This window comes from Ruditapes philippinarum, unplaced genomic scaffold (assembly GCF_026571515.1).
Source record: "Ruditapes philippinarum isolate M1 unplaced genomic scaffold, ASM2657151v2 ctg1154_1_1_1_1, whole genome shotgun sequence".
Taxonomy (NCBI): Eukaryota; Metazoa; Mollusca; class Bivalvia; order Venerida; family Veneridae; genus Ruditapes; species Ruditapes philippinarum.
The window spans coordinates 25,218-41,517 of NW_026859004.1; the positions used below are offsets into that span (position 1 = coordinate 25,218).

At 31.0% G+C, this 16,300-nt stretch overlaps 1 protein-coding gene and 1 long non-coding RNA gene across 3 annotated transcripts in view; one reads left to right on the top strand and one right to left on the bottom strand.

Annotated features, from left to right (window-relative positions):
• LOC132754893 (uncharacterized) overlaps window positions 1-16,300 on the bottom strand; it is a 116,114-nt gene that overhangs the window by 22,276 nt on the left and 77,538 nt on the right. For both annotated transcript variants that reach the window (XM_060745641.1, XM_060745640.1), the window contains exon 8: window positions 12,341-12,382. In XM_060745641.1, the coding sequence (XP_060601624.1) occupies window positions 12,341-12,382 (42 nt within the window). The remainder of the gene's footprint in view (window positions 1-12,340; window positions 12,383-16,300) is intronic.
• LOC132754894 (uncharacterized) lies at window positions 3,330-4,918 on the top strand. The gene is made up of 4 exons (XR_009629143.1): window positions 3,330-3,650; window positions 4,182-4,259; window positions 4,428-4,527; window positions 4,756-4,918. It is a non-coding gene; the product is annotated as an uncharacterized LOC132754894 (long non-coding RNA).

Consider the following 16,300-nt stretch of genomic DNA (forward strand, 5'->3'; position numbering starts at 1 on the left):
TTACCATAGGAACATACGATATAATTAACGTTTAATTGCCTTTCAGTGCGATAAACTATCAACACAAAGATAGTTTATTATTTTTTTCTATGTATCTAATACGATTCCGGACCACTACCGTCATACCGTTATGGAAAACTGCGCGACGGAAACCGATGGAATATGACGAAATCAACGATTACCATTACATATTTCAATAATGTGCCTCTTAAGCGTAAAATTATTTAGTGATGTTCAACCTAAACTAAACTTTTGGACGTTCTTGTCAAAAGTTTGACAGAACGGACTAAGTTAAACCCTTTACCAAGAAAAAGGGAAAATGTTTTGAAATTCTATTTTTAATGTGTTGAATATGAGTATTCTGGATTTCCTAATGATATAAAATATGAAATTGATAAATGGAAAATAATTTTGTAATTATTTATACAAAAATACAATGATTTGCATCTTATCAGCCGCCATAGCTTTTGCCAACCATTAACAAGTTATCTGTATGTCTTATCAGCAATCTGTTACTATTAATAGATTTTATAACCATACCATACAACGTGTAGTCACGTGATTCTTACAAAAAGAAGAGGAAGAATTTGTTTATAATTAGAAAAATAATGAAATATAATAGGTCTCATAAGATATAAACAACCAAATAATTTAAAAGTGTCGTTGCAATTATCATTCATGATTTATATATCATAGCATCCCTTAATATTATGACTGATCCTTATGGGATACATTATTGATTCATTTTATGAAAATTATTATGTTGCTTTTTAAGATGTCAATATGTGCATATTTCATTTCATTAAGCAAAAATATCATATGTTTCAGTTTTTGAGATTACTGAAAAACAATTGTGGTCTTTAATTGTTCAATGATTGATATACTTTTATTTTCAGATTTTAAGGGCTTCTCTTACCATACGTATAATAATAAACTGTTACAAATATAGTCGCTGGTTTCTACCTGCGACTTATTAAATAAGTTACCGAGAAAAGGAATTATAAGAATATATAGAGGATATTGAATGAGTGTAGTTTAATACTAATTTTATTGGACGATTTGAATAAAATCATATTATGCGAGCCTCTGGTGAGCATAAAATTGTTTTATTCAACGAGTTCAATAAATTTAGTATTGAATATACACGAATATAATATTCTATTTATCACATATATAAAATAAGAACAGTAAACTGTTAAAATGAGTAATTGTTCAATGACGTGCCCATAGTGTAACGCTAACATTAGCGCGCTTTAACGCTATGTTTCTTTATTTTATGCTTTTCAGTGGATTACTGATTTATCCGTGAAAATTATATATGATAATTTCACAGTGAAAATCATCAAAATATAATTTCACACTTTTCAATGACGAAACTATTTTTTTAAGATTTTCCCTATGTGGTACCTCAATTTTAATTTTGCTGACAATTCTGACAATGACAGGCTGTTAAAGAAAAAGCAAAGCTGAAATTGATAAATAACTTAAATGTCAAAAGTAATAAAAGAAGAAACTTTACTTATATTCATTCAAATTACAATAACCAAATTTCGTCTCTAAATTTTTTGGTTTCATTTTTACAGTATAAAAAATACATTCCTTCCACATGCAAGACTGCTCTTGATGACATTTGGGCATATTAAAGTATCCTAAGAGCAATAATTGCCGTATGCTTTATGAAGATTTGAAAAGCAATGACAGCCATCACTCGAAAAATAAGTAAAACAACCCAGCGTTCCTTGGCCAGCTTCCAAGTTTTCCATTTTCCTAGCTGTTTTGAATGTTTTCACATCTGTCAACACTTATTTTTTTGTCTGTTACAATCCTCAAATAAGTTTTCTTTCTTTTAAAAAGGTGTATGACTAACAAATCCAAATGAAATCCCTCTGAATCATACACAATTATTTTCCTCCCGTGAAATACACAACTTTAAAAAATGGCTGCCGTTTACATTTTACAAAGCCAGGTCAAATATAAATTCGCAGTAAGTAACAGAAATATGGATGGATGGTTTGACTTTTTCTCCTACAAGAATTGTTTGTTTTTAATTAATTAAAACAAGCGATCATTCATATTTTTTTAATAAAATGAATAATATCACCGTCATTTAACGTTGATTGTCGGACTTATTTTTCAACTCAAGACTTCTTGTTTTTAATGAGAAATTCCGACTAAATGGGGCTCTCAATGGGGAGAACAGATTTTAACGTTAACGTAAATATTATGGATATTACGTTTTAACTTGTTTTTAAGCATAAAATAAAAAGAAAATGTGTTTGTTTGTTGTGTAAGATGTAATTTTATTACATCTCGTGAACTTTATAAACAGGCTGACTTGATATCACAGGTTCCTCACCGCTGTAGGCTCGATCCTCACTCGGATCAAAATCTTTTATGTGAGGAAGCCATCCAGTTGGTTTACGGAAGGTCGGTGGTTCTACCCAGTTGCCCGCACGTGCCTGTAATAATGCCCGGGGGGCACCTGGGGTCTTCCTTCACCAATAAAGCTGGAAAAAAATCGACAAAAACATCTCGGCGGGACGCTCTAGGATGGTCCGACTTGAGTGTACGGTCGCCCATATAGGCTTTCCGGCGGCGACCTTAAATAAACGCATTAAAAAAGGACTTTTCCCTAACACAAGTTCCCATAGACTCTTAAGGTGAAGTTGTTCTGAAAGCTGTCGTATCATTTTCCATACAAATTATTATATTTCATACAAATATATTGCCGGTCCCGAGTCGATATCTCATACGCTAAAACAAAACTTAAGAAAAAATTAAGTATTTTTTAAACCGCTATTTTGTTGTGATTTAATGTCTGATTTTAAAATGTATTATACCAATGGAAAGCTTGGGATCATAGCTTCATCACAGTATATATACTTCAACACATCTTTTGACACCAAAGTATTTTAATAAGCTGTTAATCCTACCGTATGTCATACCATTTGAAATACGATTTATACATTGTGAAAAGCACCCGGTTAAACTACTGATAAGAATATCCTGTATATGCTAACGTGCCTATCAAAATGAATAGATACAATGTATAATTTATAATCGAAAAAGATACGTTCTAAATGAGCTATCTTTCCCAGCAGGCACTCGACTTTGTTTCAACGTTGATACAACGTTGAAATATGGTCGTGACGTTGTTCAACCAATATTCAACTATGGACGACCATACGGATTATTGCCAATGTATATACAACGTTGATTCAACGTTGTTTATGGTCGAAGTTTTACATTTAATTTAGTTATTACATATAAAACTTTTATACCACTACTTTGTGTTATTGTTCCTTTATTGAATTAGTCTGTAAGTGATTTTTGTCAGGAAAATTTGCGTTACAATCTTTTTCCGTATATTCAAAATTAGCGCTTAAACAAATAAAGTTGGAAATAATTTTTCACTTTCTATTAACGCTTTAAATATTAGTAAATAAGTTTTGTTGTTTGTTGTTTTATTTTTTAGTTCTTTATGAATAATATTAATTAATAAATTGATATTAGTCAAAACCCCGTTTATAAAATAACGCTGGTCAGGGGAAGTAATTTTGTTGCGGTCTATGATTATCGTTCGTGCAATTGGTGGCGCTGTTTGGAAAATTTGAAAACAACACGATTGGCAATTTATTTGGATTTCGAAGGTATTACCGTAATGTTTTACTTTAGTTTACTGATTATTTTCTAAAATATTATTATTTATTCTTAAATTCTACTTTAATTTACTTTATGAAATAAATGAGAGATGAAAACACATCATTGAGTTGATTTGACACGTTTTCGCGACCTAATTGAATGATTTGGGTTCGGTTGGCCTTGTTAGCATGAAGTTATTGATGTCCTTGGCAATTTATGATTTTACAAATCTTGTCTTTCTTTAATTTATTTTTCATATTATTAAACATTTGTCTGTACTATATCCTAATTAGAATTTAATCAATTATAAAATTGAAACCTATAAAGTAGTTCGGCCCACATAATTTACGTCCCAAGACGATTCGTCAATATATATAACTATGTTTATATTTTAGTGATAATATAATACAGTGTTAATTAGTTTGAAAAAAATACATTATTATTAAGTTAAATAACAAATTTGAGTGTTAAACTTTAAAGTAAATTTATGGGGAATAATAAATCTATTTCTATTTATTATATATTATTTTATATTCTAGATCCTGGTCCTGGCTGAAATTTAGAGTATTGCAGCTGTAGCATGTATACCATACATTCAACATGAAAAGGACTGTCAGGTTTGTTAAATTGAAATTTATTCTTATTAATTTATATATTTGAATTTCTTTACAATACAAACTATAAATTTTTCAACCACTGGATATTTATCTTGTCTTAAAATATATTATTTTCGGAATATTCCTGTAACATTATATATATTAAATTTACATGTTTGTTGATTTCAGGATGCTGCATAAAATGGTCTTAGCTAGAGCCTAGAATGTTAATTTCTTGGGAATATGCTGCAAGGAACTGACAGGGAGCAGTTTTTCTTACCAATCATAGGTGAGACTTTTGAATAGCTTCTTTTTATAAAGATTTTGTTGTCTTATATACAGTATTTGCTGTCAATATGAAACTTAGCTATGTTTCAATTTCTATGCTGTTTTATGATGTAAATATTAGAGAAAAGCATTTTAAGATAAAAACAAATCACTAAGTTGAGTAATTATATGTATAATTTGAGATTGACCAAGTCACTTTTTACTACAAACTTCTTATTTTTATTTGCAGAAGAAGTAAGAGACAGCCAAAGAAGTACTCAAACACTTGACATACCCAGAAAGATCTAGAAGAAAAGATTGGAACAGATTGTAGCTTAATTGTTAAAATTATTAAAGTGAATTAAAGCTGCACTTGAACTGTATTTTTGAAATAAAATATCTGAAGTATTTAATATTGTCTTGATATTTTAAACTTGGTTACTTTGCTTTATATTCAAAAATTAAAGTATGGTGGGTTTTCAACGTTGAAATGACATTGAAAATTCAACGTTGTGCCAACGTTGAAGCTGCAACGTTGTATCAACGTTGAAATTTCAACGTTGTTTCAACTTTCAAATCCGAATATAAATCCAACCTTATTTCAACGTTGGAATCTGACCATAATTCAACGTTGAAACAACGTTGATGTGCCTGCTGGGTTGTTTTATTTAATTAAGTTTGTAATTAAATGCGTTTTCATTTATTTATTCTAGACTAAACACGATTTAAAGGAAATGAATTGTTTTTTTAAAATAGACACGGAAGATACAAAAATTGAAAGAGAAGGAGATATGTTATCATAAGTTTCATATCAATCGGTCGGCGAAATATTTGCAAGACTGTTGGATAATTTTATCAAAGGGAACGTTTTCACATTTATATGTTCATGAGAATTTTGAATATAATTTTACAGTTTTTAGTTTAATCTTGGGAGTTAAATCAAAATTATTTGTGATTTCATTGTCGTAAAAATATCGTCTAGCATTATTCATTAAATATATCAATAATCATTAAACGCCTCCGATAAGACGTAGAAACAGTGCCGCTAAAAATTCGTCTGCTAATTACATGTACCGACAACAAACGGGTATCGGTGAGCTCTTGCGTTTTCCCTAAACTTTAGGCATATCAACAGTTCTGAAGATATCTCATATTGTAGAGAAATATATATATATATACAATGCATTCAAATCTTCAAAGCTATTTCTTTTTCGTTTGTCCGTATTTGTTTCTACACATATATGACCGATACGCAGCGTATGGAAACTGTGTTTTTCACGAGTTTCATTTATTACTTTAAGGTATTTCTATGAAATATTCACTATATTGTAGGGACGAATGCATACTTCAAGATAAATAAATGCATTTATAGATTCTTCTGTCCGTTTGTCTGTTATAATAGATATAAGTTACTTGTGTGTCGCACAATGTGTGTCCAGAAATGCATTAATAACTGGAAAAACTAAAAACGCTTTTCATGAAGTTTAAGTCTTACGCAAGACGTTATTTACAAAGGCATGTATAAGTTATTCAATATATTGTAGAGACGAATGTATCTGTCAAGATACAGAAATGCATCTTTGAACATCTCTGTCAGTTTGTCTGCTATAATAGCCACACATACATACATATTTCAGAAAAGAAGGACAATGCATATAAAATCGGTGTATTTCATAATTTTTTATTATCAAGTTTGCCATAATTTATTATTAATAAGAAATCTTCATGAAACATATACCATATTGTTGGGACATCTGAAAACTTACAGGCAAATAAAGACAATCCTAATAAATATGTTTGTTTAGCGAGATAGTGGGGGAAAATGCGCGCCGCGAATAAAAAAAAACAGTGTTTTTCTTGATATTCAATTCGTACGCAGGACGTTAGTTGCAATGTTTCTCCATATTATGATATTAACTATATTTTAGGGACGAATGTATTTTTCAAGAATCAGAAATTTACCTTGAAACAACTCTGTCCATATGCCTGCTATAATAGCCACAATAACATACATAAGTTTCAGAAATGTCAGACAATTCAAATCGGTGTATTTCATAATTTTCAATAATCAAGTTTGACTTTATTTGTTAAGATATCTTTTTAAAACATATACCATATTGTAGGCACACATGTATTCTTTAACACAGATAAATGCGTTTATAAATATATCTGTCCGTTGTTCTGTGCTTTAGTTCAGAAATACAGGGATAATTCGGACAATAGAATAAAATCGGTGTTTTTTCATAATTTTTAATTATTATGTGTTGATGTATTCATTAAATTATCTTTATGAAACAAAAATCATATTGTAGGGAAACATATATACATTACGATAAATGAATGCATTCCTAGATATATATATGTCCGTTTTTCTATGATAGTGTCCAGAAATACATTATTAATAGGGAAAAACATGCCCTGCAAATAAAATTAGTGTTCTATATAACACTTAAAATATTAAAATGTATTGAATATGTAGATCAGTTCGCATTTATCTTGATTAATAGCTCGTGATCTAATGGTCGTTCTTTAAAATTGAGAGAAAATATTTGAATATTTTTGGATTTAAAGCTATTTTTTCAAGTGATAATTTAATATTATTGCGTGTAAATGCAACTTGAATATGGATATAATATTACATAATGACTAAAGCAAAAAATAAGAAGAGAAAGGATAGAAACAGTAGTGACAATGAAAATAATACAAGTAGTAGGAAAATATGTAAACAAGGAGGCCCGTCAGGGAACTCGTATAGTGATGATATATGATTAAGTGAAGTGTTAAATTCGACTAATTCTGTCCTTTATGGGGAGCAAAATGTTAACGATAGTGTGTTTTTAAATACGGATAATACGAATAATAGTGTGGTTATACCGATAATGGCGGAAAGTTTCAATGGCGCTGAACCCACAAATAGAGATTTGATGAATCTCTTGGAGAATGTTAGTAGCCGTCTTGAGAATGCGGAGAAGAAATAAGGTACTATGGAGGCCACTGAGAAGAAGATAGGGGTTATGGAGAATGACATTAAGAAGCTGTGGGTGACGCTTGAAGTTAAGGTGATATAGGTTGATGAACGGGTAGTGCTGTTGGAGGACAAGGTTGACGGGGCTGACATACACGTAGCAGAGATGGCGAAGCGGATACAGGATCTAAAGAGGCAAAGGGGATTTTTTGCGTGAGACGTGTCGAAATCTACAGTCCCAGCCCCACGAGGAACAATTGTTTTTTCGTCGGTAACCCCGGAGAACAAACTAAGGGTAACGAATCCCCGGGAAATTACGGGAGGATTACTAGCAAACACCCTCCAAAGATGCATTTAAGATTTAGAAAGGGAATTTGGGCCAAATTCGACCCTTTTTTCGAGCGAGGGGGCACCCGCTCTCCTGGGTTTCATGTGGCGGGAAAAAAGTTAGAAATGTTGTGGCCAAATTCACCTACTTTAAGGACAGGGAAATGGTACGTAAACTATTGAAAGAGAACGAATGAACATTATTTCGTGTCTTTGAAATTCCCACAGGATGTTATTCAAATCAAAGCACTGAAATATAAATTGCTTGATAACATAATCCATTTTTATCATCAAGACCATGATGAGTTTAACCTACATACCTCAAAAACAATAGAGGTCATCTTCTGACCAGGGTCAAACAAGTGACTCACACCAAGTCTTTTTTCTTACAAGGTTATTAATGAGACAAGGAAGATGAGATGTTTCATCTATGTATAGCTAGGCAAGCTGATAGATCAGCAATAAAGAAATCATTTTTTGAAACACCCGTTAAATGGACTGCAGTATAGAATATTGTAACAGTAATATTCAGTCTTCAGTGATGCTATCTAATTAAAGATATGACCTGGCTTGAACTCTATACAAAGTCAATTAATTGAATCATCCTACAAGACTTAATTACCAAATTAAAGTACATCCTTTTGTATAGCTTTCCATGTTACAGATCTATGTACTGTACTTTGATGCATTTATATATATTCTGGTGTGTTGTATTCATATCTACACATTAATTTTCAAATGAATCACTTTATCGTTTATTAATAAAAATGAAATCTATAATAAAATCAGTTCAAATGTACTGTAATATGTTCATTATTCAATAATTGTTACATATAGTTTTCATATACAACCTTTCCAAGAAATTCATTTATATTTGACAGCAAGTTAACAAGTTTTTCCATATTTAGGCTGTGTTACCAGCTTCTTAACTTTAGATACACAATTCACATAACAATATTGAGCTAAAACAATTTTCTATTTTGGCTACGGTGACCAAATTCTGATTTTCAACCAAGATGATCCATGTTCAAACTAGGACACACATTCTTACCAAATTTAAAGGCAATTGGGGCAAAAGTGTGACCAGTAGAGTGTTAAACTAAATGACCAGTAGAGTGCTAACTAAATGTCATCGTCGGATACACATGGTTGATTAACATTTAACATGACATAACTGTTAAATGTAAATGATTCGGCCGTGGGTATCCGACGATACTAAATGTGGACAGAACAGAAAAGAATAGACATTTTTATTTGAGATTGTACATAATACATCGTCCTGCAATATATATATATATATATATATATATATATATATATATATATATATATATATATATATATATATATATATATATATATATATATATATATAAAGAAATGATGAGAAATATATACACACATACCACCACATCGATATGCCAGTCCAATTACGGCACAGCGCCTAGCAGAACAGTCATGAAAGCATAGCCACTGCTCATCCACCATCACAAAAATGATGGTTTCAGAACAGCTTTATATACAGTCACAAACTGCACTACACATTGAAACAAGCTCAACATTCACATATATAGAGTTTGTTCTCTGTTATCATATCTCACAAATCAACGATGACATTTTTATTGTCTTCTTCTTTATATATATATAAAATACAATATATCATGTCACTTGGTAATTTTACACATAAAAAATATATTGATTGCACAAAAATACAAATTAAGTACAACTAAGCAGGAATTGTTTTCGAGATTTGTGCAAACGTTTATCATCATACAATAAACACATATATGCAATCATATAATTTAAATTGCAAAAAATTTGCTAAATGTGGACAGACCACAGTTGACATAAGATGGATGACCGACATTCAACAATTCTAAAAGCTCACCCTGGGTCAGCCTATAAGTTTCACCATTTAAATAAATAATATTAAGATAATAAAAATAAATAATGCGTAATGATTTAGATGATGAGTAGCCATTATATCAGCAATAAATTGCTTTTCTATATATGCTTTTTACTACGTACGTTCATATAGCATAAATATAAAACGACTGCTGGATTATATTTTTACTATAAACAAATAAAAAGTAAAAGTTTATTATTTAAAAGATTGAAAAGTCTAATTTTATGTTTTTTTTTATTCATATACCTTTCTTATCGCGCGTCAATGAAGTTTTCGGCTTTTCCATGTTTTTAACGCTGACTGTTACATAGCCGGAAAAAACACAAGTTTTTCACACTGTATTTATTACAAAAATATAACTGATGTTTCACAAATAAATAAAATTTAATAAGTAAATAATTAATAGGAAATATAATCTTTTATATTCTTTTCGATATAATGCTGACAATTGATAAATTTATTGATCGGAAGTGTGAAAAACAATTACTCTAGTGATTCAAATGGAAAAAAATAATTGTTATTGCCTGTGGCATGTGTTTTTTTGGCTTTTCTACGTGCGACAGCCTTAATATTTCTTTATTTAAAGTGTTTTTCGGTGTTTTTTTTTTGGCAATTCCATGCACTCATTAATATAAACAGATTAAAATAATTCCCATTTTCTGAACATAAATTTAATGTATTTATTTCTTAATGCTAACACTGATTTGCAGTTAGTTTCAAATGATTATTAATTATATTCGCCTTTGACCACAGATGCCTATATTTAGCTACATGCTCTGGCTTAATCGTCAATATTCCAAGTCCGACGAATAAATGTTATGGGTCGAATGGTCGTGTGGCCGAATCTTTATTTTTACCCGTACTGAATCAGGCAATAAACGCTGAATTTCGAAACATATAACTTTTCAAAATCTCAGGCATACAAAAGTAAAAGGGAAATCATGTGTAAAAAAGGCATTTACGAAATGTCTATTTTCCGAAGCCACGATAATTGCCAGGTTAAAAAAACATTTTCCGTTATACACACGTAAATTTTGTTATGGAGCCCAATACTCTTTTTGTAAAACATTTTAGGACAATTTTATTGCATAAATGTAAATCAGGAATTTGATTAAATATCTATCTTAGATGTTTTGACTCATTTATATAATTCTGACGACTTTACTATATTTACGATGTATTCATTCATGCTAGCAAGCGCATGCGTATATGGGAAGTTGAACGCGTAGGTATATAATACGATTTTATCAATGAACTGTTATTTTTTGTTTTCTTTAAAGGAATGTAGAGTCTATTATTTCATGAAAATGGACGATTTGGAACTTTCAAAGCATTAAAACAACTTTGCAAACACTATTTTAATGATGTGTAGTCGGAATGTAACAATAGTGCAGAATGAAGAACTAGTTTCTATAGTGGTTTTTATCCGGAAGTGGATGTTGTTCGGTGAAGGCTTAACTTGTAACGCCTCCGGAGATATAGCTTATAACTCTGTATACATTGCAAGCAATGTAAACAAAAAGGCGTAAACTTGTCCCGAAGATGAAAGAGGCGAGGCGACAAGGTAAGAGGGCATACTTAGCTTACGACACCCTTTACATCAACGGCGAACAGGTGCGCAAATAGGGGAACGAAGGCGGTGAGGTTTCTATCCTGTCGTGGAATGTTCATGACCTTACTGATTGTAAAAAAAGTAATGTTGATTTTGTTAATATATAAAGCACTCATGATATATATTTTTTTTTTGCATGAAACTTGGACAAAAGCGTCTAGCAATATTACTCTTATACTGGCTATAATTCTTATAATTTTTACAGAAAATTTCAACATAGAAATGCACGTCGGTCCAGCGGCGGAATAATTATTCATATTAAAAGCCATTTAGAAAACGGCATTCAAATTGTTAGAAATCACCATGACACTATAATCTGGTTAAAAATGGATTACAATTAAATCAAAACTGTGTTAAGAAGGTTTTTCCATATTTCGTGAGCTATTCTTTGACCCCAGGTTACCCATATTCAAACTTGACAAACTTACAGACACATTTCCAGGATATTTGGATCAAAACAGTAGCCACTAGAGTGTTAGCAAGATTTTTCTATTTTTAGCTCCTGTGACTTAGAATTCCATTTGAGATGATCCATGTTCGAACTCATACGGGCAATTACCTAGGCAAGCATCCTGACAAAGTTTGATGATTATTGAGGCACAAATGTGACCGCTACAGTGTAAACGAACAAATGCGGACTGTCGACGGACGACAGACATTCAACGATCCAAAAAACTCAACCTGAGCTAGCTCAGTTGAGCTAAAATCCTAAATTAGATAGAAGACAAATTCATAAACAATACTTATAATGAACCGTAAGCTCCATGTCGGAAATGTCGTTCGCTCGTTTATTATACTACAATGTTGAAGTGGAGCTTAAGTTTGTCGGGCGTGGGTAGGTACCATATATTGGTTGGTATCTTTAATTTTAATTCTACAGACAACTAAATATTGTTAACAGTTCTTTTATTTTCTCACTTCTCTTAATATTATTAATATTTGTCTATTTTATTTAATGATTAATAAAATGTATTCGTATTCTTTTTTTTTATTTTCAGACGATTAGTAAGTTTAGTTTCACCTACCTCGTTGTGACAAATTTTTTCAATTTTGCTATGAATATATCCCTAAAAAAGAAAACACATATTTGATATTTGAGCTAATAAATTTTCATTGTCAATGTTTCTGAATGCATTGCACCACACAAAGAAACCACCCCTTATTTAATATTTTATCTTTAGAGCGATCCAGTTTTCCCTCAGTACTTAAATCAATCTAAAAAACTACATTTCCTGATGACATTTTGATTCAACGGAAATTAAACATTCCAACAAATGTGTGAAAAGCGAGAAAAAAATCAATAAAACTTTCTCAGTTTTCAGTTCAATTTATCAGTACAATTGTCAATAAAATATATTAGATCTATATAGGTTAACAAGAACCATCGATTAGTTTGTGTTTTAAGAGATATATTTATGTTGGAATAAAGTGATATTTTCCTGTTTGAAATAAAGCTGTAAGGAGTGTTTGTTTTTCATAATTAATTCATTCATTCACTTCATTGACTGAATGCATATATTGTACATATATTGTACACGGGCTAGGGTCGTCGAGATTATCATCGTTTTCAGAATTAACAAGAGTCACTCCCGGGAGGGGTTAACGCTCAACTTTTGATTTTTGACTTTTTCTACAAGCAAACAAATTAACGGTTTAAACAAATGCTCAGTAAAAATGTTATGATTTCCTTATTATAATTTTTATTTTAATCTTAGGTCAGTCTAGTCACATAAGTTTTGTCGAAGTATGAATCTTTTCTATAAATAAATGGCAATGTTAAGAAAATATGATAAAGCATTTGATTAACATCTTATATATGTATATTACAGAAAAATATATATGTATAAGATGCTTGTTCAAATGCTTGAATTTTGATTATATTTTCTTAACATTGTCATTTATTTCATGAAAAATATCTAAGCTCTACCTCTTTTGTATTTTACCATTTTTATGTTTTACTATATACATATAAGAAAAATCAGAGATCTCTGGGGTGGTTTGAACAAACTTGGTAGACATCTACTAGAAGATGTTTCATGCCAGTTATCTAAGCTCTCGCTCTCGTTTGTTAAAAAAAAAATGTTGACGCACGGTCGCACGAATGGACGGACAATAGACGACGGACAAGGGGTCATCACAAAAGCTCACCTAAAAGGTTAAAAGCAAATATCTTTTTTTGGAAGAGCTAGAAATGTGTCCATAGGACACGGGTGCCCCCACCGCGCCACTGTTCTGTCAATCTTATGACTCCAGGTCAAATATTTTTGAAAACTAAAAATCTTTTACTTAGTAAAGGGCAAGAACTTTATAAATACTGAATAAATCCACAAGCAAACCCAAAGGTGCATAAGAACACATGCTGACCAAAATTCTTGTAAACTTTCAGGCCTACAAGAGAAATACTTTTTAAGCTATGCATGAACAAGTTGAAAATTGCAAATTTATACTACTGTAAATCAAGGGCAATAACTTTAACAAAACTGAAAAAAATCCATATGCAAAGTCCCAGGTACATAGCTTCACAGTGATGTGAATCATTATTACTGTAATTTAGTGATGTTGATCATTATTCCTGTAAAGTTAGTTGATTCTAACTCAAGCACTCAAGGAACAAATAACAACATAATGAAACGGTTTTAACTAAGTCAAGGAAAATAACTCAAATACTAGATAAATCCACAAGTGAAACCCAGGTGCAAAACTAAATATGCTGAGCAACCTTCCCATAAGGTTTAATGACTCTATGTCAAATCCTTTTTGAGTTACATGCGACACAAGTTGAAAATTGCAAAAAAATTCTAAGTCAAGGGTAATAACTCTAAAAATACTAAATAAATCCAGAGGAAAATACCCAGGTGCACAACTACACATGCTGATCAATATTCATGTAAAGTTTCATGACTCTATGTCAAATCCTTTTTGAGTTACATGCGACACAAGTTGAAAATTGCAAACATTTACTAAGTCGGGGGCAATAACTCTAAAAATACTATATAAATCCAGACGAAAATACTTAGTTGTACAACTACACATGCTGATCAACATTCATGTAAAGTTTCATGACTCTAGGTCAAATTACGTGCAACACAAAAGAGAACGGACGGACGGAAGCTCGGACGGACGGAAGGACGGACGGACAAGGGTAAATCTAAATGCCCGACGTACATAATAGCTCATACAGTATTATTTTTCCACAGACTTGAAACTTACGATAAAGCACGTTTAAAGTTTCTTTTTTCCAAAAGTTTACATCTTTCAAAATTTTGCTTTTATACCTCTTCAGAATCCAAGATGGCGTCCAATATGGTCGCCGATTTTATGCAAAACTGATATATCCCTTTTGTAGTAAAATTTGTTGCACAAAGTATGATTATTTTGATATTAAGTGTTAAGACTAACCAGACAAATCGAATTTTAGGTTAATCATAGTGCTAGTCAATTTCTTTAGTTATATAATATATCAAAGAAAATGTGCCATTCTTTGGCACTTTTCTCCAACATGGTTTTCTTGGTCTATATACAAAATTCAAAAACGTCACTGGGTTTTTATAGTGTTTTTGATATTCAATTATATTTCGTATGTTACGGAAACATAAAATCTGTAGGTAAGGTAAGTGGGTAGGGTAAATTTATTTAACAATTGTAATACAAAATAACGAAATTGCAAAGGTAGGTAATATTTATTTCTTTGTTTTTTTTTTGTAATTTTTCTTTATGAATTTTTATACAAATATTCACTGTTCAAAGTATTTTTATTGTATTAAGGTATTTTTGTCATACTTCAGGTCTAGATGGTGAGCTTCAATATCAATAAATGCACATACAATCATTTGTATACATTCAGTTTTAAAACTTGTTTGCATAATATAACTTGTTTCAATATTCTTAAAATAATTCGACAATTGTACATAAAGTAGACTACTAGACTGGATATACATAAATAAACATGTGCTAGTTAAATCATACCTGTACTTAATGGAAATATTGCCTATTTACAAATACATTTAATTCGTGCACAATTTCTTTATGAAATGAAACAAAAATGCCTTAAAGCTAACACAATTATGAATTTTCTATTTGGTATCATAGTCTTGTAACTGACAGATTCAAAGATATATTTACTTTCCTATCATTGTAATCAAGTAATATTGAATTAGCACTGTTCATTTCTATTAACATGTTTTTGGACATGATATTTTCAAAAGATACAAAGTAAAATTAAGGCAATTGATACATCATATCTTATATGTGTAGTAAAATACCTTGACCCACATAACATTTCTGATGTTTTGAAATATAAACTAAATGTATTTCAATTACTATCAATACTTTATTTTCCCTCTTAAACAAGAGAGCATTGATGAACCAAGATCACTCACCTAAGATACAGTATTGGAAAGGGTTATAATTCGTTAATACTTCAGTACGATACAATCATAATCAGAAGGAGTATCATTTTTTCACCAAATACAGTCATGATTTATAAACTGTTTCAAAAGAAAAAAAAAGCCCAATAACTATGAAATTTTACACACAAGAAGACTCATATAACTTCTTTCCATACAAACTAAGTTTTATATAGCATCACAATGTGACGATATACAATATTTATTTCTGCTCTGTGCGCTGTAGTTTAAGAGAATATTTTCAAGACATAAGTCAATGTGAATTAAGTGACATCCTAGGGAAAGCCATTTTGGACTGCAGGAGGATGATGTAAAGGCCACGAGAGGCGCAGTATTTTAAGACTTATGCAGGGAATCACAATGAAGTCCTCTTTTGGAAAACTGCAACGCCTAGTGCTTAGTCAGCATATTACCTTGCAAAGTAGAGTAGACCTATTTCAAAGTTACATAAAGCGCTTTTCGATCACTTAATGTACATAGATTCGCACAGAAGAAATGTTTTAAAAATCTTCTCAAAAAGCACAATGCACATACCATAGATACTAAGCATGTAGCCTCACCTTTATGCCTTTATTAACA